This window comes from Podarcis liolepis, assembly GCF_965112155.1.
Source record: "Podarcis liolepis genome assembly, chromosome: W".
Classification (NCBI taxonomy): Eukaryota; Metazoa; Chordata; class Lepidosauria; order Squamata; family Lacertidae; genus Podarcis; species Podarcis liolepis.
The window spans coordinates 5,918,515-5,945,799 of record NC_139568.1 but is presented as its reverse complement, the minus strand read 5'-3'; the positions used below and the strand labels follow the sequence as shown (position 1 = coordinate 5,945,799).

General features: G+C 50.0%; 1 protein-coding gene and 1 long non-coding RNA gene across 2 annotated transcripts in view; one reads left to right on the top strand and one right to left on the bottom strand.

Moving 5' to 3' along the window:
• LOC310697812 (inositol polyphosphate 5-phosphatase OCRL-like) overlaps nt 1-11,421 on the bottom strand; it is a gene marked incomplete at both ends in the record, with an annotated part of 31,221 nt that extends 19,800 nt beyond the window's left edge. Inside the window, 2 exon segments of the mRNA XM_083484443.1 lie at nt 2,810-2,916; nt 11,343-11,421. Of these exon segments, the coding sequence (XP_083340569.1) occupies nt 2,810-2,916; nt 11,343-11,421 (186 nt within the window).
• LOC310697728 overlaps nt 1-27,285 on the top strand; it is a 984,178-nt gene that overhangs the window by 287,596 nt on the left and 669,297 nt on the right. The gene's annotated exons all lie outside the window — the stretch shown is intronic.

Here is a 27,285-nt window from a genome sequence, read left to right as displayed (position 1 = left end):
TTGGATCCATTGCTCCGTGTCCGCTTCTCTGGAGCAGCAGAAAACAACCTTTCTCCCTCCTCTATGTGACATCCTTTTATATATTTGAACATGGCTATCATATCACCCCTTAACCTCCTCTTCTCCAGGCTAAACATGCCCAGCTCCCTTAGCCGTTCCCCATAAGGCATCGTTTCCAGGCCTTTGACCATTTTGGTTGCCCTCCTCTGGACACGTTCCAGCTTGTCAGTGTCCTTCTTGAATTGTGGTGCCCAGAACTGGACACAGTACTCCAGGTGAGGTCTGACCAGAGCAGAATACAGTGGCACTATCACTTCCTTTGCTCTAGATGCTATACTCCTATTGATGCAGCCCAGAATTGCATTGGCTTTTTTAGCTGCCGCGTCACACTGTTGGCTCATGTCAATTTTGTGGTCAACCAAGACTCCTAGATCCTTTTCACATGTACTGCTCTCAAGCCAGGTGTCACCCATCTTGTATTTGTGCCTCTCATTTTTTTTGCCCAAGTGCAATACTTTACATTTCTCCCTGTTAAAATTCATCTTGTTTGTTTTGGCCCAGTTCTCTAATCTGTCAAGGTCGTTTTGAAGTGTGATCCTGTCCTCTGGGGTGTTAGCCACCCCTCCCAGTTTGGTGTCATCTGCAAATTTGATCAGGATGCCCTTGAGTCCATCATCCAAGTCGTTGATAAAGATGTTGAATAAGACCGGGCCCAAGACAGAACCCTGTGGCACCCCACTAGTCACTCTTCTCCAGGATGAAGAGGAACCATTGATGAGCACCCTTTGGGTTCGGTCAGTCAGCCAGTTACAAATCCACTGAGTGGTAGCATAGTCAAGACCGCATTTTACCAGCTTCTTTACAAGAATATCATGGGGCACCTTGTCAAATGCCTTGCTGAAATCAAGGTAGGGTACATCCACTGCGTTCCCTTCATCTACCAGGCTTGTAATTCTGTCAAAAAACGAGATCAGGTTAGTCTGACATGACTTATTTTTCAGAAATCCATGCTGACTATTGGTGATCACAGCATTCCTTTCTAGGTGCTCACAGACTGTTTGCTTAATGATCTGCTCCAGAATCTTCCCTGGTATTGATGTCAGACTGACTGGGCGGTAATTATTTGGGTCCTCTCTTTTCCCCTTTTTGAAAATAGGGACAACATTTGCCCTCCTCCAGTCTGCCGGGACTTCGCCTGTTCTCCAGGAATTCTCAAAGATGACTGCCAGTAGTTCTGAGATCACATCTGCCAGTTCTTTTAATACTCTTGGATGCAGTTCATCTGGCCCTGGAGACTTGAATACATCTAAACTAGCCAAATATTCTTGTACTATCTCCTTAGTTATTCTGGGCTGTGTTTCCTTTGCTGAATCATTTGCTCCAAATTCTTCAGGTCGGGCATTGTCTTCTTTATCGGAGAAGACTGAGGCAAAGAAGGCATTGAGGAGTTCAGCCCTTTCTGTGTCCCCTGTTTGCATTTCACCATCTTCTCCTCTGAGTGACCCCACTGTTTCTTTGTTCTTCCTTTTGCTACGAACATACCCATAAAAGCCTTTTTTTGTTGCTTTTAACCTCTCTAGCAAGCCTGAGTTCATTCTGTGCTTTAGCTTTTCTGACTTTGTGTCTACACGTGCTGGCTATTTGTTTGAATTCCTCTTTGGTGGTTTCCCCCCTTTTCCATTTTTTGTACACATCCTTTTTTAATCTTAACTCAGTTAAAAGTTCTTTAGATAGCCACCCTGGCTTCTTTAGGCACCTTCCATGTTTCCGTCTCATTGGTATTGCCTGACGTTGTGCTTTTACTATCTCCCTTTTAACAAACTCCCAGCCATCATGAACTTCCTTTCCTTTTAGTATTACTGTCCATGGGATCTCACCCAGCACTTCCCTAAGTTTTATGAAGTCGGCTTTCTTAAAGTCAAGAAATTGAGTCCTAGTATGCTTGGCTGCTCCTTTCCGCTGTATAGTAAACTTCAGAAGAGCATGATCACTCGCGCCTAATGATCCTTCCACTTCTACCCCACTAACCAGGTCATCAACATTGTTTAGGACCAGATCTAAAATGGCTGTTCCTCTTGTTGCTTCTCCCACTTTCTGGACAATGAAGTTGTCTGCAAGGCCAGTGAGGAATCTGTTTGACCTTATGCTCTTGGCTGAGTTTGACATCCAACAAATATCCGGGTAATTGAAGTCCCCCATTACTACTTTCTCCCTTCCTTTTGCATGCTTGGCCATCTGTTCCAGGAAGGCATCATCTATGTCCTCCGTTTGGCTTGGGGATCTATAGTAAACTCCCACAATGAGGTCTCTGTTATTCTTCTCTCCCTTAATTTTGACCCAAATGCTCTCACTTTGGCTTTGAGGTTCTAAATCTTGGATCTCTTCACAGGTATACACATCCCTGACATATAATGCCACTCCTCCTCCTTTCTTGTCTGGTCTGTTTCTCTGAAATAGATTGTATCCCCCCATTATTACATTCCAGTTGTGGGACTTATCCCACCAGGTTTCAGTGGCTCTCTGGCAAAAGCACAACAGTACTAACGGCCATATGGAACCACACCTCAAAGCTGGATCAGACTTCCCAGATCCTGTAGCCTACATCAGGTGGAAGACTGGGGCAGAGGGGCCTAGAGTGGGAGTCAGAGCTGCTCTTAGGGCTGCATGTCTGAAGCATGGGCAGAAATCTTTGGGTGTGAGGTTGCATGGGGCTGTCTCTTTGTGTTTTGCTGGTGCCAAGCCGCCAGCCAGCCAGAGGCAGGCAACCAATTGGCTTCAGGGGAAAGCTCCTTTGCAAAGCCAGTCTGACTTCACCAAATGCAATGACAGAGTGACCATTCGGCCCGTGTTCTGCTTCGCTGTGAAATTGCGTGTGTTCCTCAACGCAGAGAACCTCCTTTTCAACGTCAAGCTGGTCTAAGGAAGAAAAGCATAAGAGTTAGTCTTGAATCCCCACACACATGTGCTGGGAGATGCCTGCACACCGCACATGTAAAGCACATCTCCTCCCACCCACACCCAAAAAGTCCTGGGAACAATGGTTTGTTAAGGGTGCTGGGAATCGTAGCACTGTGAAAGGAAAAGTAAGGTTCTTAGGATTCTTTGGAGGGGGTGGAATGTTGAATACACAGCGGCCACATGGACAGACGGACACACACACACACACACACACATACCCCAGTATAGCTTCAACTTTTAGCACAAAAAGTCTTCAGCCAGATGTCATGCAACCCTTTGCCAAGGGCAACTTATCATTTTATTGATGTTCCATAACAAACAATTAAAAAGGTGGCCAATCTTGCAAAGGAGTGTTGCCATTTAAACTGCTGGTGTGACGTAGGAACCCGAACAAAGAAAAGGAACAAGCTACGAAAAACGAAACATCCCACCTGGGCACGGTTTCTGAGAGAGCAACAGCAGAAGACCCAGACTCTGGCAAGATGAGCATTTGCCCAGTGGATTCTGGCCGCTCCATGAGGGCAGACAGGGGATGACTGCGGTGGCCGCCAGCCCCTTCCCACTCCATCTCAGATACAGAACGCATTTGCTCTGCCACTCCTTGGCTCTGGCGCCACCTACTGTTGGCCTCCTTGCCTTCCACCCTCCCAGTCCCAATGAGCACCATCCACCCCTGGTCCAGAGGCACAGAGCAGTAGTTAGATGATCTTGCACCCCGGCAGAACAGTCCAGATTGCGCCCCCTAGCCACGGACAAGTTAGCTCTTCTTTCTGCCTCTCCTCCACCCCCCTCCACCCATTCAATTCACCCTGGAAGTACAAGTATCGAAAAGTAAAATGTTAGAGGTTCCCCCCACCCCATAGCAATATAATTGGATTCAGCTAGCTGGTCAGTCTACTTTCGGTTTCACTCCTGGCTCCTTGTTAAATTAATACTGCATCAGAAAGTTCCCAAGCAGATATCCAAAGTTCTTTGGCATTTCTCCAGTTGTTAATGAGATGTCTCTTCTAGTCCAGGGGAGTCTTTTGATCTTCTTCCAGGAAACCAAGAGTCAAAAACCTTGATTTTCCTTTTTTCCCTTTTCCCAGTCATTTCCACATAGTCATTATTAGAGTTCTTAAAACCTTATATCAACAAATGCAAAATTTTTAGCCTCCCTTGCTTTCCTGGTGACTTTCAGCTTAAACACAAACTGCTCTGGAGTGAGAAAAACCCATCACACTCAAAAAGCCCCGCTGGAGGGACCTGGAAGTGTGTGGGGAAGAGCAGTTTTGTAGTGGGTTTGTTGCACAGGAGCACCAAGTTCTCTAACTGGCTGATTCAGAGTGAATCCCATTCAAAAAGAGTGCAATGGTGTGTGTTTCAGCCAGCCATCCGGCTGCTGCAACTATTCCCTGGGTGCCACCACACTGTCCTGTCTGTGTGTTTGGAAGGGAATGGGAGCTATGCTCCCCCCGGAGACACGCCACTGCTTCTTCCTTAGCTGTGCTGCTCAACAGTTGAGGCAACCTTCACAGTTCTGGGATGCCGAGGAAACGAACCCATAGTCATGTTCATCTGTACTGGCTCAGTATGACCTATTCTGACAGATGCTGCCTTTCATATTCACGCCCAAGAGCCTTTCCGCTCCAGAGATCTGGGGCTGAACCCGGGATCTGCATGCCAAGGCTGGAGTGCCAGCTGGCCACGTTGGGCGTCTTAGATAAGGTGATTGATTTATTGCTCAGATTGGCATCCAGCCCGCTTCGGCTGTGCACCCCCTCGGCCAGGCCTCGGACTTCAAAGGCCACATTCCGATGCTCTGAGCAAACGCAGAGTTAAGCAGCAGCGGTTAGAGAAAGCTGTAAGCTTAAGTGCTTTCTTCAGTGTGCTAAATAAAGTCCAAGCAGGATCTTAGCAGCTAAAAGCAGTTTTATTTACAGCAGACTATCCATTGTCGAACAGCATCGTGAAAACACGTCCACTCTCCTCAAAAGCGAAAGTAGAGAGAACAAAGACTTGAGAGACTCGGAAATGACGCAGTCTCCCTCCTCCCAACAGTAGGCAGGGCGTACACTCTGAGCTGTTTAACCCTGTAAGCTCAGGTTCTCTTCACACCCCCTCTCGTCCTGCGCTACTGTGGGGAAAGTATGTACAGAACTTACCCCCAACTCCAAACCACCACAAAGCTCCCCATGACGCTGGAAGCTTAAAGGTTTGGTAAATCCATCGGCCAAGTTATTGTGACTGGCACAATACTTCAGCCGTATCAAACCTGACTGAACACTCTGACACACATTTTGGAAACGTATGTCCAGATGCTTGGTTCTGGCCTTAAATTGCGCAGATTCAGCCAATTTCAAACAAGGTTGATTGTCTTCCCAAACCGTGATGGGCAAGCTACAATCTCCATAGATCTCTTGCACCAAGCATCTATAGAACTCTAGTTCCCGGCACAAATCTGACATTGTGCTGAATTCAGCCTCAGTAGAAGACAGCGCAATGAGACTTTGCTTCCGGGACTTCCACCCAATTAGTGACTTCCCAAACTTCACCACCAATCCAGACACAGACTTGCGGTCCTGCGAATTCGCCCAGTCACTGTCCGCATAGCATGTGAGCTTCGCCTCACCTTCAGCTGGCAGCTTAAGACAGAAGTCTTTGGTATGCTGCAGGTAGCGCAGTACCCGCTTGATACCGTGCCAAGCAGTCACACTGGGCTTTGACGCTTCCCTACTTAGCAGGTTGGTAGCAAAGGCAATGTCTGGTCTGCTCCATTGGGATAGATACAACAGACTACCTAGAGCTGACTGAAAGAGCTCAGCATTCTCGAACTCGGCACTATCTGCTTGCTGGCTCTCTTTCACGAAGTTCGTCTCCATGGGTGTCCGAACTCCTGCACAATCGGACATTCTGAACTTCTCAAGCAACTGCTCAATCTTGCCTTTCTGACTGAGCAAGAAGCTACCATCCTCAGTTCTCGCTATCTGGACACCTAGGTAGATCTTTACTGCACCCAGGTTCTTGAGCTGAAACCGCTTCCCAAGCTCTTTGGCGAACTTCTGTACCTGTTTGTCTGCCTTTCCAATGTGGATGATGTCATCAACATAAAACAAAACCAGTTCCTGTGAGTCTCCTGATCCTCTAAGGAACAGGCAACTGTCAGCAAGACTCTTCCTGAAACCTAGCTTCTCCAAAGCTTCATTCAGGCACAAGTTCCAATTCCTGGCCGACTGCTTCAGGCCGTAAATTGACTTGTGAAGTTTCCACACAGTACCTTGCTCATTGCCCTCAAACCCTGGAGGAGGAAGCATGTACAGATCCTCCTGGAGGTCTGAGTTCAAGTAAGCAACGTCCACATCAAAGTGATGCACCAGCAACCCTCTTTGTGCAGCGATGGCCAAGAGCAAACGTAGAGATTCACTCCTACAGGTGGGAGCATAAACCTCCGTATAATGCAACCCCCTGCGCTGCGTGAATCCTCTCGCCACTAATCTGGCCTTATACTGCGGTTCTCCTGTCGCTGTGGGCTTAAGTCGGTAAACCCAGCGGCTACCCACGGCCTTTTTGCCCACCGGCAACTTCGTGAGGGAGAACACACCTAAAGACTCCATTGAGTTCATTTCCTTCTGCATCGCCTCATGCCATTTTCTGGCTTCTTCCTGAGGCAGTTTCTGAACATCCTCAAAACTCTCGGGTTCACACTGTGCCATTCCGACCCACACGCTAGTGACGGCAAACCTATCAGGAGGTTTCCCCTTGGTCGTCCGAGCTGATCGACGCAGCACTACTTCAGGAACCCCCTCTGACCCACTAGGGCCAGCCAGAACGTCCTTGGCATCAGAGAATTCCCCCTCTGACTTACTGCGCCTTCTGGACTTCTCAGCCGAACCTGTGGGGGAAGATGGAGCACTGCGTTGCTCAATCTTCACAGCCTTGGGAGAAGTTCTCCCCTCTGCCTGCACTGGGTGTGGACTCTGAGCCACAGTAGCAGGTTCAACCTCTTCCTCTTCTTCATCAGCAGAGTCAAGCAGACTCTCTGACAGGATGTCAGGATTCCCATGTATCCTTGCCCAGCCACTCTGCTCACAGAATTCAGCACTGTTGCTGAGCAGAATCCTGGACTGATTCCCTGACGGATACGCAAACCTCCACCCCTTGGTCCCTGGCTCATACCCACAAAAAATCATCTTCTGGGACTTGGGTTCACTTTTCTTGCGTTTGGCTTTTGGTATCAAAACCCACGCTTCACAACCAAAAACGCGAAAGTAGTGCAGTTTCGGTTGCTTTCCATGCAGCAAAAAGTACGGTGTGTCACCTACCACTGAATTGAACGACCTGTTCAAAACAAAGTTGGCCGTTCGCCAAGCCTCTCCCCAAAAACGCTGTGGGAGCCCGGCATCAAACAAAAGAGCTGCTGACATCTCCCCTAGAGTCCTGTTCCGTCTTTCCGCAATCCCATTCTGTTGGGGACTGTGCGGAGAAGTCAACCTGTGTTGAATCCCCTTTTTGCGGAAGAAACTTTGCAGTGCAGACCCGGTGAACTCCCCACCGCGATCGCTTTGAAAGTTTTGCACTCGTGTGGAAAACTGCAGTTCCACAGCCGCAATCCAGTCTTTGATTAGCGGTGCAGCTTCACTTTTGTGTCCGATCGTGAAGGTCCAGGAGTTGCGCGTATGGTCATCAATCAGAACCAGCGCATATTTGGCTCCTCCCATACTGCTCACAGACATCGGCCCACACAAATCTGCATGAATTAACTGAAAAGCCCTAGTGGTCACCCTCTCAGACCTAGGGTATGTGCACGTTTTCACCTTTGCGGACTTGCACGCTCTGCAATCTAGAAACTTAGCACATGATTTCATTTTGCACCCTTGCGTACACTCTGGGATCTTTTTCACTGACCCCCAGGACACGTGTGCCATGCGTCTGTGCCAGAGGTGAGCACACGCATCATGAACTGGAACGTTGGCACACTGTGCTTGAGCCTCCTCCGTGTCACCTGGACCTGCAAAAGAAGCATTCAACACAAACAACCTGTCTTTACATTCAACACTAACTAGGTGCTGTCCATTCTTAGAAATAGAGCACTTATTGTCTTCAAAACACACTTTGTAGTTCTCAGCAAGAAGTGCACTGACAGACAGCAATGCGCAGGACAGTCCTGGAACAACAAAAGCTTGGATTGAACCCTGTAAGAAAGAACAAAACAGTGAGCCAGTCTGCGTGAGTGGGTGTCGAGTTCCATCTGCTAAACAGACAGTCTTCCCAGAAGTTACAGAGGTGCAGTTCTCCAGAAATCCTGCAGATGGCACGAGATGATGGGAAGCTCCACTGTCTATGACAAAAGCCAGCACAGCATCCTGTTGACAACTCTTGACTGTAGCCATAGATGCTGCCAAATGTTTATGTTCAGTGTCTCTGCCAGCTGCCTTCGGCTTGCCTTTCCCACGCTTTGAAGAAGAGCCCTTTATCTGGTTGCTACGGGAGACGGCCTTCGGCTGTTCCTGTGCCTCCACTGGACATTCTCTCACCAGATGGGAGGGGGAGCCACAGCAATAACAGCGACGCGTAGCAAAAGCTCTCACAGCTCCCTCTTCAGCCATTTCTGCGTTCCCTGCACCCCCACCTTTGGGTGCACAGCCTGGGCCTGCACGCTCCCCAGCACTCTGGTTGTAGGCCTCAACATCACACGGCCCCTCGGAGACAAAGCAGCTACTCCCAGCTGTAACTTCAGGAACATGGCCAGCAGCCCCCTCTGGGCTCTCGGCTTCCTCCCTGCTCTCGGCTTCCTCCCGGCCCTGGGCTCCTGCTGAGCTTTCACACAGACTCCTCAGCACCTGCCAGGCGGCCTGAGCCGACTCAACGCCCTCCAAGTGGGGCAACAGCATAGCGTCCACGCTTGCTCTCAACATGCAGAGCTCTCTTTGCATTCTCTGCTCTCTATCTTCCAGCAAAGCAGCCTCCAGGTCTGCTCCGCCATCTTCAGCAGCAACAGGCATGGGTGGGGTCGGCTCCATCTGGGCTATACTCCAGAGCCCTGTGGCCAAAAACCACCCCCTTACTCTTTTAACCCAGATATCCCAGGATTGGGTTGTGAGCTTTTCGAATGGGACATCATAAAAGTCCTGGAGCTCAGCCATCTCCTCCCCCAGTGCTCCCATTGGGGCTTTTGAAGTACTCACGCGTACCAGCCAGCTTCAGAGGATAGGCCTCCGGCGTCCCTTTGCAGCACACAGCTTGCAGCACACAGCTTGCAGTCAGCCTCACTGCGTTCTCCCAGGCAGAGCCTCAAAGCAGGACGTTTTCCTCCGGCAGCAAAAAACAGCAGCTTCTCAACACACAGCACTTCAAAGCTTTCTCTAATTGCAGTAACTGACGTCCATAACCTCTTAGATAAGGTGATTGATTTATTGCTCAGATTGGCATCCAGCCCGCTTCGGCTGTGCACCCCCTCGGCCAGGCCTCGGACTTCAAAGGCCACATTCCGATGCTCTGAGCAAACGCAGAGTTAAGCAGCAGCGGTTAGAGAAAGCTGTAAGCTTAAGTGCTTTCTTCAGTGTGCTAAATAAAGTCCAAGCAGGATCTTAGCAGCTAAAAGCAGTTTTATTTACAGCAGACTATCCATTGTCGAACAGCATCGTGAAAACACGTCCACTCTCCTCAAAAGCGAAAGTAGAGAGAACAAAGACTTGAGAGACTCGGAAATGACGCAGTCTCCCTCCTCCCAACAGTAGGCAGGGCGTACACTCTGAGCTGTTTAACCCTGTAAGCTCAGGTTCTCTTCACAGGGCGCCTGCCTGGAGAGTGGAAGCCAGGGGTTCAAGGGACATTGTGCTGCTCCTGGCAACCCCCACCCAACCCGACGTCCTCCTCCGCCTGAATCCCGCTTCCCCCAGGACGCACTTCCCATCCTGGAGCGGCTGGGGTGGGAGCGCTCCCCACCCCCCTTTCCAGACCCCACTCTCCTCGTTCTTCTTCTTCATGCCTCGGGTGTTTTCCTGAGTGTATCTTCAGAACAACCCTCTGTGAGGGAGGCTAAGCTGGCCCAAGGTAGCTCAGCCAAGTTGCCAAGGCCAGCATTTAAGACCGCGCACCCTTTCCCCTCAGATGAGAAATCTGGGATGAGTCATGCTAGCAGCCTGTGGCCTTGATGGGCTTTGTGGCAGCCCAGCCCAGCTGCTATAGTCCACTTCTGAACTGAGGAAGCGCAACTGGAGAGACAGAGCCCAGCACTTTTCTCACGGGACAGAAGCACACGACTTCCCCCTCCCACTTGCTGCCCGCCCCAGTCTTTCTCCGGCAGCTCAGTTTAGTGCGCCAAACGGCTCATCCCAGGTGGGAATTCGGGTGGCGCTGCTTGCAGAAGGAGAAGTGGCCGGCGCTAGCGGACACTCCCATTCTTCTTCTCAGGTAGGACTTCCGGGATCCAGACGAACGTTTTACCAAAAAGTATGGCTTGACTACTGATTTCCCATTTAAAGGATGGCAAAAAGACCTAAGCTCGGCAGACAGGTGAAAAAAACCACGAATTACATTTAAAGTTCTGTGAGATGCAAAGGAAAGCTTGCGTTTTAAACTTGCATTTTACAGCTTGTTGCTTGGTGCGGTTAACGGAATGGGGGTGTCAGGGAACTGCCATCGGAGCCAGGGGGAGAGGGAGGGCTTCAGAGGGATTCCGGAGAGCGTCCCGGGAGGGAGAGAAGCAGCACATCTTCTGGGGAAGGAAATCAGCGTAGCACCATTGGAGAAGGGGGGCAGATGGGGGAATCAGCGAGGTGGTTCCAAGACTCCTCGCCGGGGACCAGCGGGGAGAGCACGGGTCCTCCGATGCCCACACCCTCCCTGCGTAGTAGGCCTCTGCGCAGGGAAAGTAGGCGGAGACTAGGCGTCAAAGATGCACAGGATGCACAGGTCAGAGCCACCCCCATCGCAAGGAAGGTACCGGGGCTGGTACACAAATTTGGTGGAAAGCCCCAAGACTACAATGCTTTCCGAACGGAAGTGCAGTACGCTTTGGAGCTGCAGAAAAATGACTTTGCTGATGACGGGGAGAGGGTGGCTTACATTGTGGGGTATCTGCAGGATGGGGCGTGCGAATGGATCAGGCTCCTAATGGCGACGCAAAATGATGCCTTGAAGGACCTTAAGAAATTCCTTCAGGGAATGGACGCGATGTTCTCCAGCGAGATGGAGCAAAGCGTGACACGACGGGAACTGATGGGGTGCAAACAGGGAAGCCAGTCCGTCAGAAGCTACTGGTCGCGTTTTGTGATGTTAGTACACCGGCTCGGGTGGGATCTGGACTCTGAACCGATACAAATGTTGTTCGAGGCGGGTCTGTCCCCCGAAGTGAAAGACGAGTTGTCCCGAACGCCCCGGCCATGGTCGATGGACGAGCTTACAAAGGCTGTGCTCGCGATAGGCATAGGCCAAGAAGCGCGGGCTCAGGAGAAACGTGAAGTGAGAGGAGAACGTTTCCATGACTACCGCATTCCTGAGATACCGAGGGAGCCTTCCCAGGCGGCAGAGCCAACGGAAATTGATGGCGCGAGAGAGAGAGAGGTTTCAAACTCTGTGAAGGTCGTAAAAGGGAGGGAAAGGAGTGGAAAACTACCAAGAAGTGTTTCCTCTGTCAACGACCAGGACATTTTGCTAAGGTCTGCCCTCAACGAAAAGCCTGGCAACGGGTGGGGGGGGCTGCAGACCACGATGGGGGGGGAGGAAGGGCAGGCGCAGGGAAACGACAACGCCTGGCTGCCAACCAGCAGGGGCAGCAGCCAGGCCAGCAACCAATAGAAGTCCCCCAGCCTGACCCCCTCAAGGCAGCTATAGCCATAGAAGTGGTGCTAGAACTCCCGCATGGGCACCCTGTCAAAGTTAAGGGACTGCTGGATTCGGGCAGCTCGTGTAATTTCTTCAGCAGGGACTTCGCTCTGGAGCACCAACTCCACCTGTTGCCTCTGGATTTTCCCTTGCAGGTGACAACCATCGATGGCAGGGAACTTCTGGGAGGGGAAGTGACACACCAGACCCCGCCAATGCGAATGAGGGTTTCCAGGCACACGGAGACCATTGCCTTCCACGTGGCCACACTGGCAGGACCCCCAATAATACTGGGTATGAGCTGGCTGGCACTGCATGATCCAGTAGTGTCATGGCATCAGCGGCAGTCACCTTTGGGTCAGCTTACTGCTTAGGACACTGTCTGGGAGGGGAGAACCCAAGAATGACGGTGGCCTGGGTGGCTGGTCTGGCCGTGGAACAAAAAGAGGAGGTGCCACCACAATATGCTGACCTGAAGGAGGTCTTCAGCGAGAGGGAGGCAGATAGACTACCTCCCCACAGGCCCTTTGACTGCCAAATCAACCTGCTCCCAGGGGCTCAGTTGCCGGTGGGCAAGCTGTATGCCATGTCCGACTGGGAGATGCAGGAGTTGCGGCAGTTTATTGACAAGAACCTGAAGAGGGGGTTCATAAGGGAATCAAAGGCGGTGGGGGGCAGTCCGGTGTTCTTTGTGGACAAAAAGGAGACTAATCAGCCCAGGTTGGTCGTAGATTATAGGGCCTTGAACCTGGTGTCAGAACCCGTGACCTTCCCAATGCCAAGGATTGACGACATTTTAACCTAGGTGAGGCAGGGGAAGATTTTTACCAAGCTGGACCTCAGGGGGGCATACAATTTAATTAGGATAAGGGAGGGGGACGAATGGAAAACGACCATGTTCACCCCGCTGGGGGCCTTCGAGTACTTGGTCATGCCATTTGGATTACAATCGGGCTCCGCCTGTTTTCAAGGATTCATGCACCACGTGTTGGGGCCCCTGCTGTACAAGAATTGCGTAGCCTTTTTGGATGACGTCTTAATCTATTTGGACAATGAGAAGCAACACGTCAGAGACGTCAGAAAAGTGCTACAGAGACTGCAGAAGCATCAGTTGTGGGTCAAGCTGGAAAAATGCCAATTTCATGCCCGGGAGGTCGGGTTTCTAGGGTACAAGTTGTCAGACAAGGGCCTAGCTATGGACCCAGGCAAGGTGAAGGCAGTGCTGGAATGGAAAGCCCCCAAAACCCGGAAAGATGTGCAGAGGTTCTTAGGGTTCAGCAACTTCTACAGGAAGTTCATAAAGAACTTCGCTCACTTGACAGCGCCCATAACAGATTTTCTCAGTAGCTAAAAGAAGTTCGCGTGGACAGAAAGTGCCCAGCAATCCTTTGAAAGGCTGAAGAAGGTGTTTGTTTCGGAAGAGCAGCTCCTGCACGTTGATCTGGAGAAGCCCATGAGACTGGAGACGGAACTTCCGGGTTAGCGCGATCGACCAATGGCGGATTCCCTCTGAGCTCTGTAGGGAATCGGCTCCGCAGGATTGGGTCTTGCCGCTGCGGCGACGGGGGGGACCCTCAAAAATCACAGGCGGTGAAGTCTGTGAGCGTGGTGACTCGGCGGGCACCATTTGTGCCCCCCCGAGCTGCGCAGGAGCCTTTTTAAAGGCTTCGGAACGGGAACGGGGTGAGCGGCGCGGTGCTGAGAGTCGACTGCTTCTCCTGCGGAGTGAAGCCGCACTGCCGTTGTCGGAGAGCGCTGACTTCTTCTTGTGAGCAATTGGACTTTAAAGTAACAACCCGTGAGTAGTACGGACATTGGAATTGTAAAGAAATTTTTATGAATTAGGCACGATCGGGGAAGGTGTAAACAGGAAGTCCGCCTCCCCTCCTTGTAAATAATTTAAAGCAAGGACCTGCTAACTAAGGTCGAGTGAACCCTTTCCCCCCCTTTTTTGGTAAAAGATTTTAATTTCACGGTTTGGCAGTTTAAGAAATTTTACTGGAGGATAAAGAGCTAATTTTGGGAGCTGATGTGCCACCCCTCGGACCCGGGAGTGCTCCGGGAGAAAGCCTGTTGATGAGGTACTGAAGAGTTTGACAGCTGTCAAATTGGCTGTCAAGACAGAAAAAGAGAACTTTGTTTCTGTTGCTCCTGCTGGTTATAATTGTTACAATTTTCTTACAATTTGTTGAAAACAAGGAAGAGCTGATACAAACTAACTTGTTTTTCGGATTCGAACTGGAAGGATTATCAAGGAACCAAAATCCCTCTAGAGGGGGTTTTGGGACATTACAAGAATGACTGGAGGAGGGAAAATTCAGGCTGAACTGGACAGAGTTTTTGTTCTCTTGGGAAAGTTACAAGGCCAAATTGATGTTTTGGCTACAAATGTTACAACTCTGGACTTAACAGTAAATAACATTACTGAATTTGATAAGGACTTGAATCAGGAAGTCTATTCAACTGGACAAAAAGAGAAACTTGAGAGCTTTGAGAACTTGGAGAAGGAGATATATGTTGTCCCTGAAGAAAAGGATGGAGGAGCTGTAATTTTGCAGATGACAAAGGAGAGCTTGAGGCCAGACATGATGGCAACAAAGGAAAATAAAACTTGATGTGGAAAATCTGGCCTGAACTGGAGATTGAAAAATGGAGAGATCTCCTTATGTGGAGATCCGAAGACCTAAGGATTACAAACTTGCTTAAGGTGGAAGTTGGAGCTTTGGGGACATTTGGACTTGAAAGGAGTAAGAAACAAGATTTGGGCTCCACTTTTAAGTATGGAGGTCTGGCTGGAAGAAACATGGATCCCGTTGGGTCAGAGCTTCTCCAAGATTTGGTGTTCAATATTAAGGACTATAAAAAAAAAATGGCAGAGAGGAATTGAGAGAGAATTAAGAGCCTCGGATGTGAGATCTCCAGGCTGATAGTAGATTAAGACTGATAGACATTTATTGGGGACTGAAACCGGGAAAGGGGGGGTGGAGTTTGGGAATCCAAAGGGTAGATAATTATAATTTGTTTTGTTTTTATTTTGTTTTGTTATTTGTATGAAAATTGGGAAATTCGTGGAAGGGAATTTGGATCGACTTTAGAAAAAATGTTTTAAGAATGAGTATTGATGTATAAGTATTGATGTTTAAGTTTGGATAAGGTAATATTGGTTTTTTAAAATGAACTAAATTAAATGAAAATAAGGTTAGCAAAAATAAATTGAGGAAATGGATGAAAGAGAAAAAGTAAAATAATAATATGTTAAATTAAATTATTAAGTTAAAGTTGAGAAATAAGTAATAAGGATTTGCTGAGCTAATAATTTGAATTGGAATACAAGAAGGGAAGGTGAGAGGAGGTCTGAGAAATAAGTTAAAAGAAATAAGCAATTGAAACTTTATGTCTTTTTAATTGTTTTTAAGTTTTACATTTTTGTATGTTTGTTATATTTTTTCTTTTTTTGTGGTTGTTTATTTTTGTTTTTGTTTCATTATAGAAAATGCTAATAAATATATATTTAAAAATATATTTTTTTTAAAAAAAAAAAGAGACTGGAGACGGACGCATCCGACTGAGCTGTTGGAGCCCAGGGCCAAGCAGGACTGGAGGCTGTGTGCCTTTTTCTCAAGGAAGCTGAGCAAGTCAGAGCAAAACTACACAGTGTATGGCCGCAAACTGCTTGCGATCTACGCGGCGTTTCGGCAATGGAGACATCTGTTGGGAGGGGCGCGGCACAAGATCCAGGTTTGTACTGATCACAATAACTTGGAATACTGGCGGACCGCGCGAGTGCTCAACCAGAGACAGGTTCGATGGGCACAGGAGTTCGCCAGGTTTTCCTTCGAGATCAGATACGTGCTAGGAGATGAAAACGTAAGAGCAGATGCTCTCTCTCGGAAACCGGAATACCTGGAGGGAGAGGGAGCACCAGAGACCCGACACGTGTTTCCCGAGGACCGGTGGGTGTGTGGGGGAACGTTGGTTGGGAAACGAGAACTGGCAGGGCTTACTAGAGACGACACATTCGCTCAAGCAAAAATCCGGGAACTCCGGGACGGAAGGGAAGACCATGGAGGGTTTGAGGAAAAGGAAGGGGTACTGTACTATAAGGGGGCACTGTACGTACCGGGGGAGACCTTGAGGGGGAAGGTACTTAAACAGCTCCATGACAACCCAACAGCGGGGCACTTTGGACAGCACAAGACCATGCTGCTCGCTACCAGGCAGTTCTGGTGGCCAAAGGTGAGGGAAGACGTACGGGAATATGTACGGGGCTGCGACCGATGCCAGAGGGCAAAGGGAGAGAGGGCTGCCCCCGCAGGGTTACTGGAACCCTTACCTACACCGGGAAGGCCCTGGGAGGTGGTGTCCATTGATTTTATGACAGATTCGCCCACGTCAAGGGGGAAGACAGCAGTCATGGTAGTAGTCAATCTACTGACAAAAATGTGCCATTTCATAGCTTGCTCACACACAGTGACGGCAGAGGAGACAGCCAGGTTGTTTGTGGATCACATTTTCAGACTGCATGGGACTCCCTCGAGGGTAATCTCGGATCGTGGGAAACAATTTACTTCCCGGTTCTGGAGGAAGCTCATGAGCCTGCTACAGGTCGAGGTGAGCTTCTCGACGGCGAGACACCCAGAAACCAAGGGACAAGCAGAGAGAGCGAACAGTATACTCCAGCAATACCTACGCTGCTACGTCAGCGAGAGACAGAACGATTGGGTAGAGAAGTTAGCTTTGGCTGAATTTGCGTACAATAACGCTGAACACGTGTCCACGGGAATGAGCCCGTTCATGGCCAATTATGGGTGTCACCCCAGGGCCTTCCCGGAGACGGGGGAGGAAGCATGGAGTGTACCTGCGGCCGAGCAGTTTATAGAAGAAATGGAGGCCTTACACCAGTGTTTCCCAACCACTGTTCCGTGGCACACTAGTGTGCCGCGAGATGTTGCCTGGTGTGCCGCGGGAAAAATTAAAAAATTCGAAAGATTTTTTTTTTAAAGTCAGATTTTCGATTGGGGCGCCGTCACTAGATGACCCCTGGGGTTCCCTCCCTCCCTCCCGCTCTGCGCCTCCCTCCTCCTCCTCCTCCGGGGAGGCCCTTCCTGGCTCTCGGCCAAGGCTTGGCGGCTGCCACTCACTCACTCGCTCGCCCACCCGTCCCTCCATCCCTGCACCCGGCCTCTCCCCCTCCGTCCCCGGCGCGGGGGCTGCCGGAATCCATAGTCCCCTCGCCCTTGGGCTCCGCGCCCGCGCGGGGTGCGCGAACTACGTTTCCCAGCGTGGCCTGGCGGGCCGGGCGTTTTGTTTGAAGCCCTCTTCTCCCGGCCATGGAATGAGCGCAGCGGCAGCGGCCGGGCGGGCAGGGGCTCTTCCGCACAGACCCCGCACAGCCTGCCTGCACCCCCGCGGAGATCGGGCGGCAGGATGGAGCTCAGGGATCCCCGCGGAGGCGGAGCGGCGGCGGCGGAGGCTGCCCCCCAGGTAGGGCTGCGTCGGGGGGGGTTATTTTTGCAATGCTGCATCCGCGCCGGAGGGGACGCATCGGACCGCGGGGAGACCCCTTGGCGGGCGTGCAAGGCAATGCATGCGTGCAGGCGTTGCATGGAGTGCAGTGCAATGCAATGGCAACGCGGCGCCCTGCATGCATGCATGCAACTTCTACCGGCGCTCCGGACTTGGCAGGTGAGGGGGGTCCCCAGTGGGTGGCAGAGAGAGCCGGGAGGGCGAAAGGGAGCCGGGGGGGAGCAGCGCTGCTCCCCGAGCCGAGCCCGGGGGGAAACTTCGGTGTCGTTGCGCCGGGTGTTGGAAGCGGAGGCTGGCGGGGGCCCCTCACCTGCAAAACCTGGTCGCCTCTCATATATTTCGTGCATTGCATTCATCGCCCGCTTTCTCCTCCAAGGAGCTCCCGGGGGCGCGCGTGGTTCTCCCCGTGTTATCCTCGCAACAACAGCCCTGCGAGGTGGGTCAGGCGAGTGGCCCAAGGGAGCACCCAGGGATTGTCCTGGCCAGGTGGGGTGATTTGAACCCTGCTCTCTGCCCGGTCTTCGTCCTCATTTAGCCCCCACATGTGCATGACTGTGCATGACTGAGGTTTTTCCCCCTCGTCTTGGCTATGGTGTGAGTCTGTGCTGTTAATTAATGGGGTTCTGCCTTCGGAGAAGATGAGCCAGCCCTCAAGGAGGTGATTATGTAATTTGCTAGCAATTCATGTCCCTCCCGGCGTGACGCTGCGCGCTGACGTCACGGGGCTGTAATGGTGGTGTGCCTCGAGATTTTTTTCATGAAACAAGTGCGCCTTTGCCCAAAAAAGGTTGGGAAACACTGCCTTACACCAACAACTCAAGATGAACTTGGAGCGGGCCAAGGAAGTTTACAAGAGGCAGGCGGACAAGCACCGTCAGGAGGGGGAGGCCATACGGGTAGGAGACCGGGTGTGGTTGTCAACCCAAGGGTTGCCCCTAAAGGGAGGGTGCAAGAAGTTTCAGCCAAGGCGGCTGGGGCCTTTTGAGGTAACACAGCAGGTGAACCCAGTGGCGTTCAAACTCAAGTTGCCGGACAGCATGAAGATACATCCGGTGTTCCATAGGTCCCTACTCACACCGTATAGGGAGGGGCGAGAGTTTCCGGGGCGGGAGGGAGGAGTCACCACCCACCCGCGGGTAGAGGAGAGGGAACACCGCAACCAAGCCATGGAAATCCTCGATTCAAGGTGGTGAGATCGCTTGGTGGAGTACTTGGTAGCTTGGGAGGGAGAACCCAAGTCAGAAAACACGTGGGTCCCGGCTGAGTCAATCAATGACGGGAATCTGGTGGAAGAATTTGACGGTTTGTTCCCGGATAAGCCAAAACCACTAGCGAGATTCTGGGAGGAAGAATTTGGAAGCACAGATGACGAAGGGGACTTTGTGGGTTTTCCTGCCTCCGAAGAGGAGGGAGGAGAGGTGTCAGAGGGAGAAGAATCAGACTGGGAGGGCCACCCTGCGGGGAGAGATCGGAGTGGATGGGAGGCTGGTTTTGAATCCTCAGAGGATGGTGACAGCTCCTTCAGTGGATTCCCCGCATCGTCGGCCGAGGAAAGAGACAAGGTTGTATCAGAAAATCGCACCGGGGGTGGAGGGGGTTCTGGGGAGGAGGTGGATGTCAGGGAACTGCCATCAGAGCCAGGGGGAGAGGGAGGGCTCCAGAGGGATTCCGGAGAGCGTCCCGGGAGGGAGAGAAGCAGCACATCTTCTGGGGAAGGAAATCAGCGTAGTACCAGTGGAGAAGGGGGGCAGATGGGGGAATTGGCGAGGTGGCTCCAAGACTCCTCGCATGGGACCAGCGGGGAGAACACGGGTCCTCCGATGCCCACACCCTCCCTGCGCAGAAGGCTTCCGCGCAGGGAAAGTAGGCGGAGACTAGGCGTCAAAGAGCTTCTTTGCTGGAAGAAGTTCAAGAAACGCCCACTGACGGATTCTGCCAGTGATTGAGACAGCCACGGGTGAGTGGCTGTCCAGACAGAAAGAGTTCACTCAGGCAACCCAGCCAGGTGTGACGCCGATTTACACACGAGCAACCCCTAGAACCATTACAGGGGGATATTGAGAAAGAAGGGACTTGGAATTAGAAGGTTAGGATTTAAGGTAAGGTTACCAGATTTTTTTCAAATAATCTGTGGACACTTTTTCAAAAGAGAAACAAATGTTATTTTTTAAAAATCATTTTTTTTTAAAAAAATAAGAAGTAATACCTTCTCTTCTGGGTCTCCTCTGCCGCGTGGCCTTCCTCTGGGCCCCAGCCTCATCTCTTGGAGTGCTATCTGCCGTGAAGTAGGCTCGGGTCGGGTCTGGGCTCGGCCCCATGTCCTTGCCCTCCTGGTGCTCTCCTACCTCTCTTCCTCAGCGGCAGCAGCGCTACAAGGTTGGGGCTCCCCTCTTTTTTCTCCTTCCTCTTTCTCTCTCTTCCTTCTCCTTCTCCCTGTGTTGGCTCCGGCGTTTTTACTGGCCCTGGCGCACCGCTGGGCAGTCGGCCACGTGGCCGGGCGCTCTCGCTCCCGCCTTGATTTGGGTCCTGGGGGGTGTGTGTCAGCAGTTCCCCCAGTTGACGCGCCGGGCATCCCTGGTTCCCCCTCGGCAGTGGCAGCGGTAGCGGCAGTCTCAGCAGCCCGGAGCCAGCCTGGTAGTGCACTTGGCTCTGGCTGGCTTCAGGAGCCAGGTAGTGCCCTGGCACTCGCCATTTTGCCTCGCTGGAAGTCCCCATATGATGTGTCTTGTGCCGTTGAACCAATCACGCAACATTCCTTCCCTACTAATAAATCTACAACACTAAAAATATAAATCTGGGGGCCTTATATGAAATCCGGGGACATTCCGGGGACGGATTTTGTTGGGACAGATTTGTAAATCCGGGGACTGTCCCCGGGAGACGGGGACATCTGGTAATCATTCCGTAATAGGGCTTCTCCTGCCTTTGCCAGTATGTCAGCCTTCTCAGCCTCCTTAAAGTTCAGAAGCACTTGTACGTCTGGCCATATGGGATTGTGAGTGGAGAAGGTGGCGCAGTCTGGATGAGTCCCTCTGTCTTGCTCTTTGGTCACTGTGACCGAGCACCATTTTGGGCCGATCAGGATCTATGGGGAAGGGGATCCATCCAGAAGTTGTGGAGGGAACGGGAAGAGAAGCCTGGTCAAGAGACTGGCTCATGTCAGAAGGAGGCCTGACTGCATCCTTGGCGAAGCCCAGGGCAGGGCAGGAAGGCAGCATTGCCAAGCGGGAAGGCATTCGGAGGCAAATCATCAGCAAGGAGCAGAAAATCCCCTCCCCTTCCCTCAAAAAGACTGAAGAATCTCTAGTCGGCCTTCAGGTGAGTTCAGCATCCCAGGTCTCTGGGGTGTTCCTGTCCATTACAAAGCTGACTCGAGGCTCCGTCAACTGAGCCCCTACACTCCTTGCGTACATGAAAGGGCCACAGAAAGGATGGGAGGCAGCCTTTTCCTGGAGCCGTCTTACCTGCAGCAGTTCACTCTCTGGCTGCTGACCCTTTTCCTCCATCACCTGGATGATCCTCTCAAGAGAGGAGAGTTTCCTGCAGAGTCTGGCCAGCTGCTCATCCCTTCTCCCTGCAATCTCCTTCTCCACCTCTTCCACATGATTCAGCAGACACTTTTCTTCTTCTTCTTCCAGGAACTGGCGCAGTTGTCTCAACTTCTCCACAGTCTTCAGCCTCTCCGGTTCTGAGGAGGTCGGAGTGAGGAAGATGGTCAGCCTTCAAAACATCAGCAAGAGAATTAGGATTGGAATTGAACTGCTTCCACCCTCTCAGCTCACAAGTCCTCAGGCTTCTCCTTGACTGCTTTTCACATAATAAACAACAATGGGAAAGAAACTCCATTTAGCTGCATTCAAAGGCGAACTTACCTAATTCGCAATTCTTGGGAAAATATGGAGACCAAAACAGCAATCTTTTGAAATTCACACCTCTGAATTTCTCAAGGTTGACCCAGCCAGGTAATGTTCACAAAAAATGTATTTATGAGGGTAAAGCACATATCAAACTAATTATATGAGAAGGTAGCCACCCTAGCATTTGATTCATTTTCAGAATAATAAATAAATAGTAAACCGATATGGAAAAAGGAGAAATGGGGAGAAGTTGAAATGGGCAGATTTCCCCATCCGTCCTCAGTCCGGACGTGCTTCTTGAAGTGCTTGTTCCCTCACTAGTAACAATAGGGAAACTTCCAAGGAGGACTTTGCTTTCCTTGTCCAGGTCTGCTTGATAGGCCAGAATTTCCCCTCTCTCTTTCCTCCAAATCTCCAGGCGGCGACAAAGAGAGGAGATGAATATTATACTGGCTTCAAAATACTAACTGATGCTAAGGAGAGAGGGGGGTTTGCCCTGCCAGATTTGAGGTTGTACTATGAAGCTGCAGCTTTCTGCTTGCTGAAGGATTGGTTTCTTCTTGAGAACACTGATTTCCTAGATCTGGAAGGGTTTAACAATGCTTTTGGATGGCATGCTTACTTATGGTATGACAAGGTAAAAATCCATAAGGCTTTTAAGAACCATATTGTCAGGAAGGCTGTGTTAAATGTCTGGGCAAAATACAAAGACTTACTAGAAAACAAGAACCCAAGGTGGCTGTCACCAATGGAAGCCAAGGCTCAGAAAAGACTCAATATGGAGGCCAATTGGCCGAAATATTGGGAAATATTAGAAAAAGAAGGAGATACTTGGAGATTGCAGAGTCTTGAGAAACTAAAGGATAAAGTGCGAGACTGGTTACACTATGCTCAGATTAAGGAGGTCTTTAAGGCAGATAAAAAAGTAGGTTTCCAGGTGGAAAAATCGAAACTAGAAACAGAACTGTTAGAATCTAAGACCAGGGTACTTTCAAAAATGTATAACTTGCTGTTGAAATGGAATACGCAGGATGAAACTGTCAAATCAGCTATGATAAGATGGGCTCAGGACATTGGGCATAATATTATGTTTGCTGACTGGGAAAAGTTATGGACCACCGGAGTGAGGTTCACGGCATGTAATGCCTTGAAAGAAAACATTATGAAAATGATATACAGGTGGTACATGACCCCAGTCAAGCTGGCAAAAATATATCACTTGCCTGATAACAAATGTTGGAAATGTAAGGAAACTGAAGGAACATTCTTTCACCTCTGGTGGACGTGCCCAAAGGTGAAGGCTTTTTGGGAAATGATCTACAATGAGTTAAAAAGGGCATTTAAGTATACCTTTCTTAAGAAACCAGAGGCCTTCCTTTTGGGCATTGTCGGCCAAGGGGTGTTAAAGAAAGATAAAACCTTTTTTATGCATGCAACAACAGCAGCAAGAATACTCATTGCAAAGTACTGGAAGACCCAAGATCTACCCACACTGGAAGAATGGCAGACGCAACTGATAGACTACATGGAGTTGGCTGAAATGACTGGCAGAATTTGGGACCTGGGAGAAGAGACGGGGGAAGAGGACTGGAAAAAATTCAAAGACTATTTACAAAAACATTATAAATTGTATGAATGTTAGGAGAATGCACGACTGAAAGTAACATGGCAGCAGTAATTTTATTGTAAGACATATGAGAATAAGTGATGTTTAAGGAATTGATGAAATTTGAAGTAAATATTATGTTCAAGCCAAGCAGTTTAATCTATGATAAAACCATCTAAAAGTTGGAACATAATATTTGAGATTTATAAAATAAGAAGGGAAGTAAGGTAATAATTTGCTGCATATAACTATATGATTGAGAACGCAGGGAAGGGTGATGTGAGGAAGTCTAAAGAATATGAAAATATGATTTATGAATAACTTTATTTTATCTGTATTTTCTTTTTTCATTTTTTCTTTATCTTATAATTTTACTTTGACTCCTTTGTTTGTTATATGGTGATGGTACCTTTGATGTTTGGTGGTTTGTTTGTTGTTTAAAAATTGTAATAAATATCATTTTTTTTAAAAAAAAGAATATTCTACTGGCTTCTTGGGTCCAGTGGCCTTGCTATAATAGGAAAGTAATTGACTGGAGGAAAGAAAAGTACAGAGGTTTTCAACCTTTTGGGGTCCACGGCTCCCTGGACCAACTCCCTTCTTTCTGCGGCACCCCTGTGGGGCTCAGGAGACCAGTTAGGTCCCCCCTTGCTTGCCCAGCTTGCCTCCCCTCTCCCTTTCTCCAACAGCCTCCCTTGCGGAGTGCTCTCTCAGCCTCCTCTCCTTAGGAGTCCTCCTCTTGGTCTCTGAACTGCCCCCACTGCCCCCCAGGGGCCTGGGACTTGCCTGTCCATTCCCAACAGCAAGGGCCCCTCGCCAGTTGGCTTGCTTCCTCTGAAGCCGCCTCAGCTCCTGGCAGCCCACACCCCCTGGCCAGCCCCAGAGGCACCATTCTCTGGGGGGAGAACAGCTGGGCAAGCCTTGGGGAGGCAGAGATGGCATCCGAGGAGGGAGGGAAGGAAAGAGGGACAGAGGCCAGTGTCTCCCGCGGCACCCCAGCTGCCACAGCACACTGCTTGAAAACCACTGCAGAACTGGGACGGGAAAGGTTTCTAGTCCAACTAACTGGTCTGGAGAAGAGGAAAGGCAGCCATGCTTGCTCCTTTGTCTTCTCCGAGGAGACTTCCAGCCTGACTTCTCATCTTGAGGCCCCAGGGAGAAGTGGGAGGAGGAGGAGGAGGAAGCATCCCCAGAAGAAGTGTGCTCCCCACCAGTAGGTGCTTCCACCCCCCACTCCTAAATCTGCTTCCAGATACTTGGGGGGGGGGGCATCCTGCACCATCTGGTCAATTCCTGGTGCTAGGAGAATTAGAAGGTCTAAGATCTAAACACATACATAAATACCGTAAGTAGTTCTCATCACAAAAGAATATGCAGGTAAACCCATGAACAGCCAGGTAAACCCATCAAGAGGTTTCCTGCCAGACAGGAGTCTGTTGTAGGCCGCCCCTTCTGTGATGTATGGAGGTGTGGTCTTGGGCTCCAGGGTGGGCAATTTCAAATGTCTATATAAGGACTTGGTTCGGGGGCTCCTCCTCCCTCCTGCGTTGGGGGGGGGTGAGCACCCTGTTGCACCAGTTAATAAAGATCTGGCTTACTAGCTGCTTTGCTTCTCAATATTCTCTGGTTGGCCTCTCTTATTTTCTCCTACTGATAGAGAAGCTACCAAAGGACTCTATATGGGCTCTGAGGTACCCCAGAAGGGAAAAGGGGCCGTTTTTTCCTTAGAACACTGGCCCCCAGTCCCCACCCCCTTGCAGCTGACCCCTTGCTGCTCTCTGCTTGGCAGGGTATTGAGGAGGCATCCTGCTAGCCAAAGGAGACATGTGCAATTCACATTTGTAGTGTTCTAAATATGTTCAAAGCAACCTTGCTGGGGGATGTGGATGAGGTTAACCCTTTCTCTCCCTGCCATGGTCCCAACCCAAATCTTTGAAGCTGCTGTATTTCAAGGGAAGATCCCTTGGCCCCCCCTGGCAGAGAGAAAGACTTCGACTCCCTCCTCCCAGCCATCCCAGCAGCCCTCAGGCTTCCCCTTGGCTGCTTCTAAGGTAATAAACAACCACCAATGAATACCATGCCTACTTTGGATCTGAGAATTAAGAAGATAACCTGCCAAGAAGAATACACAGCTATTTCTCCCCCTCAAGGTCTCTTGTATTCCTCGACAGCCTCTTCCAGAGGAATCACCTCGTGGTGTTGGTGCTTCTTGGATCTGCCCCAAACCACACAGATGGGGGCTTCATCCTCCTTGCAAAAGAGTTTCAGGGGCTCCTGGTGCTTCTCACAGACTCCTCCTTTCCCTCTGGAAGACTGAGAGTCTTGGCTACTTCGACAAAGGTAGCCAATTGCTGATTGCAGGCGAGGCTCCTTCTCTGGACTCCAACTCGGCCTTGAGGACAGGAAGCCAGCCTCCTTTTTGCCCCGCTGCACTGGATCAGGCCAGACCGGCAGAAGTTGTGCCCACACTCTGGGATGGTCCCTGTGTCGTAAGAGAGACAGGGTCAGAGAGGGGAATGAAGGAGAAGGACCCTACCAATATCAAATAGATCGTATTCTGCCTTCACACCCTACAAGAAGGTCAACGGTGCCTTGGGGAATGGATCCTTTTTCGCTGTATCGAATTGTATCTTTTTTGCTGTATCTTTCTCATTGACTTTAAGAATGGATCTGAATGTAGTTTTCAACTCAAACGTATTTTCCCTCAAAATGCTGTACTTTTCTAAATGTATCCAAATGTATCCGAATGGGTTTTTGTATTTCCCCCCAATCTCATCGCCTAGAGAATGTTCCTTAAATGTAACAATCACTTGTTCCAAATGTATTTGATTCAAATGTATTCGAGTGTATACTTTTATGGGAAAACGTAGCTAGGACAATGTGGATATATATATATATATTGCTTATAGTGCCTTTGAACGTCAGCGTTCCACCCTCTATCCTTTCACGAGCTGCCAAAAACACTCTCCACACCACACTGCCATCTACTGGGTCTATAAATGATACCATGAATACACACAAATACAAGCTCTAAAATAAATTAGTTTTATTTTCCCATAAGTATGCAAACATAAGACTATCACACCCGAATTGATAGCTATGCAGAACAGGATTCCCCCCCCTCCATCGGATAGCTGCCTGCGTTGCTGTCTTTGAGGGGGGTGGAGGGAGGAACGGGCGGGATCGACATCCGATAGCTGCCTGCCTGCCTGCCTGCCTGCCTGAACATGCGGTGCACCCGGGGGGTGCTGCGACCGGCGCCAATTGGGAAGCAACAAGACAGGAAAAGGAAGGAAATGGGAGAGGTATTTTTAAGGCCCCACTTTTCACATGGTGTCCTGTTGTGTGGTCGGAAACTACTCTTTATTGTTTGATTTGGGTTAATGTCAGAATAAAAGCGAGTTCCTTCAAAATAACACATTCCTTTTTATCTTACCAATTTCTCATATTGTAAGAAGAGGAAGAAGAAACCATAGAGAGCATTCATATTTTCCCTCTGATCAGTGAAGTCAAACGTTACAATTATCCATTTTAGAATGAGCACCTATAGGGAGAAGACAGATCTCAGTAAGCCAAAGCAAGGCCAAGACAACAAACCCCTTCTGGAATATGGTCAGCGTGTACAACATCTAGCTGAATCATCACCAGGATAACGAAGTCAGACTGGGGGAAATATCATTCTTCAGAACCAAGACATCATTACCATGCTTTCCACGTTACCTGAAAGTCACTAGAACACTTGCGAGCACAGAGCCAAGACACAGCTGAAATAAGAGCAAAAGACGGAGTTTGGCCTCATGAGGTCCCCCTACCATGAACTCCTTAGGTGGGACACCCTGCGCCCGCCTCGGCATCGCGCCTCGCTATTCTGCAACTCGAGATAACACTGAACTGCTCTGCAGGGTTGTTGTAAGGATTGCAAGTCAAGGCATCCAAGTGCCTTTGAACATTGAAAAGCCCCTAGCCAATGCTTTGAACTACTGTCGCTTTAAAAAGGAAACTCTGATTAGTAAGAGTTTGGGGAATTAAAAATTGGTTTGTCCTGGGGGCGCTGAAGCTGTGTTCTGGCTTGAAAACCCAGTGAGACCACTGGGCCATCTAGTTCTGTATGGTCTGCCACAGCCAGCAGCTGCTCTCCAGGATTTCAGAGCTCTCTTTCCCATGAATGGGTTGGAACTGCCGCTTTTTGCATCATGTGCCTCTCCCAGTGGGCCACCCCGAGCCATTTCCTGTATAGCGTTCTACATCCCATGTAGTCCTGCTTCTTCCAGCTCAGTTCAGTTCATTCTGCAACTGTGCAAGTTAGGCCGCATCTGCTTTATGCATTCAAAGCACCATCATGCCCCTTGACATGCTAACAGTTGCATCTTTGTATTCAATCCCTTCAGCACCTTGGACAGCAGTCTCTCAAGGCTCAGCCACAGGTACCTGGTGCCCCATGCTTCCTAGGCCCTGGTCCGTGCTTTAAAGGCACTGTGTCCGAGTGTTTTGTTGTCCCAGGGCTTTCTAATTTTCAGCATCCCTTTCCAGGGC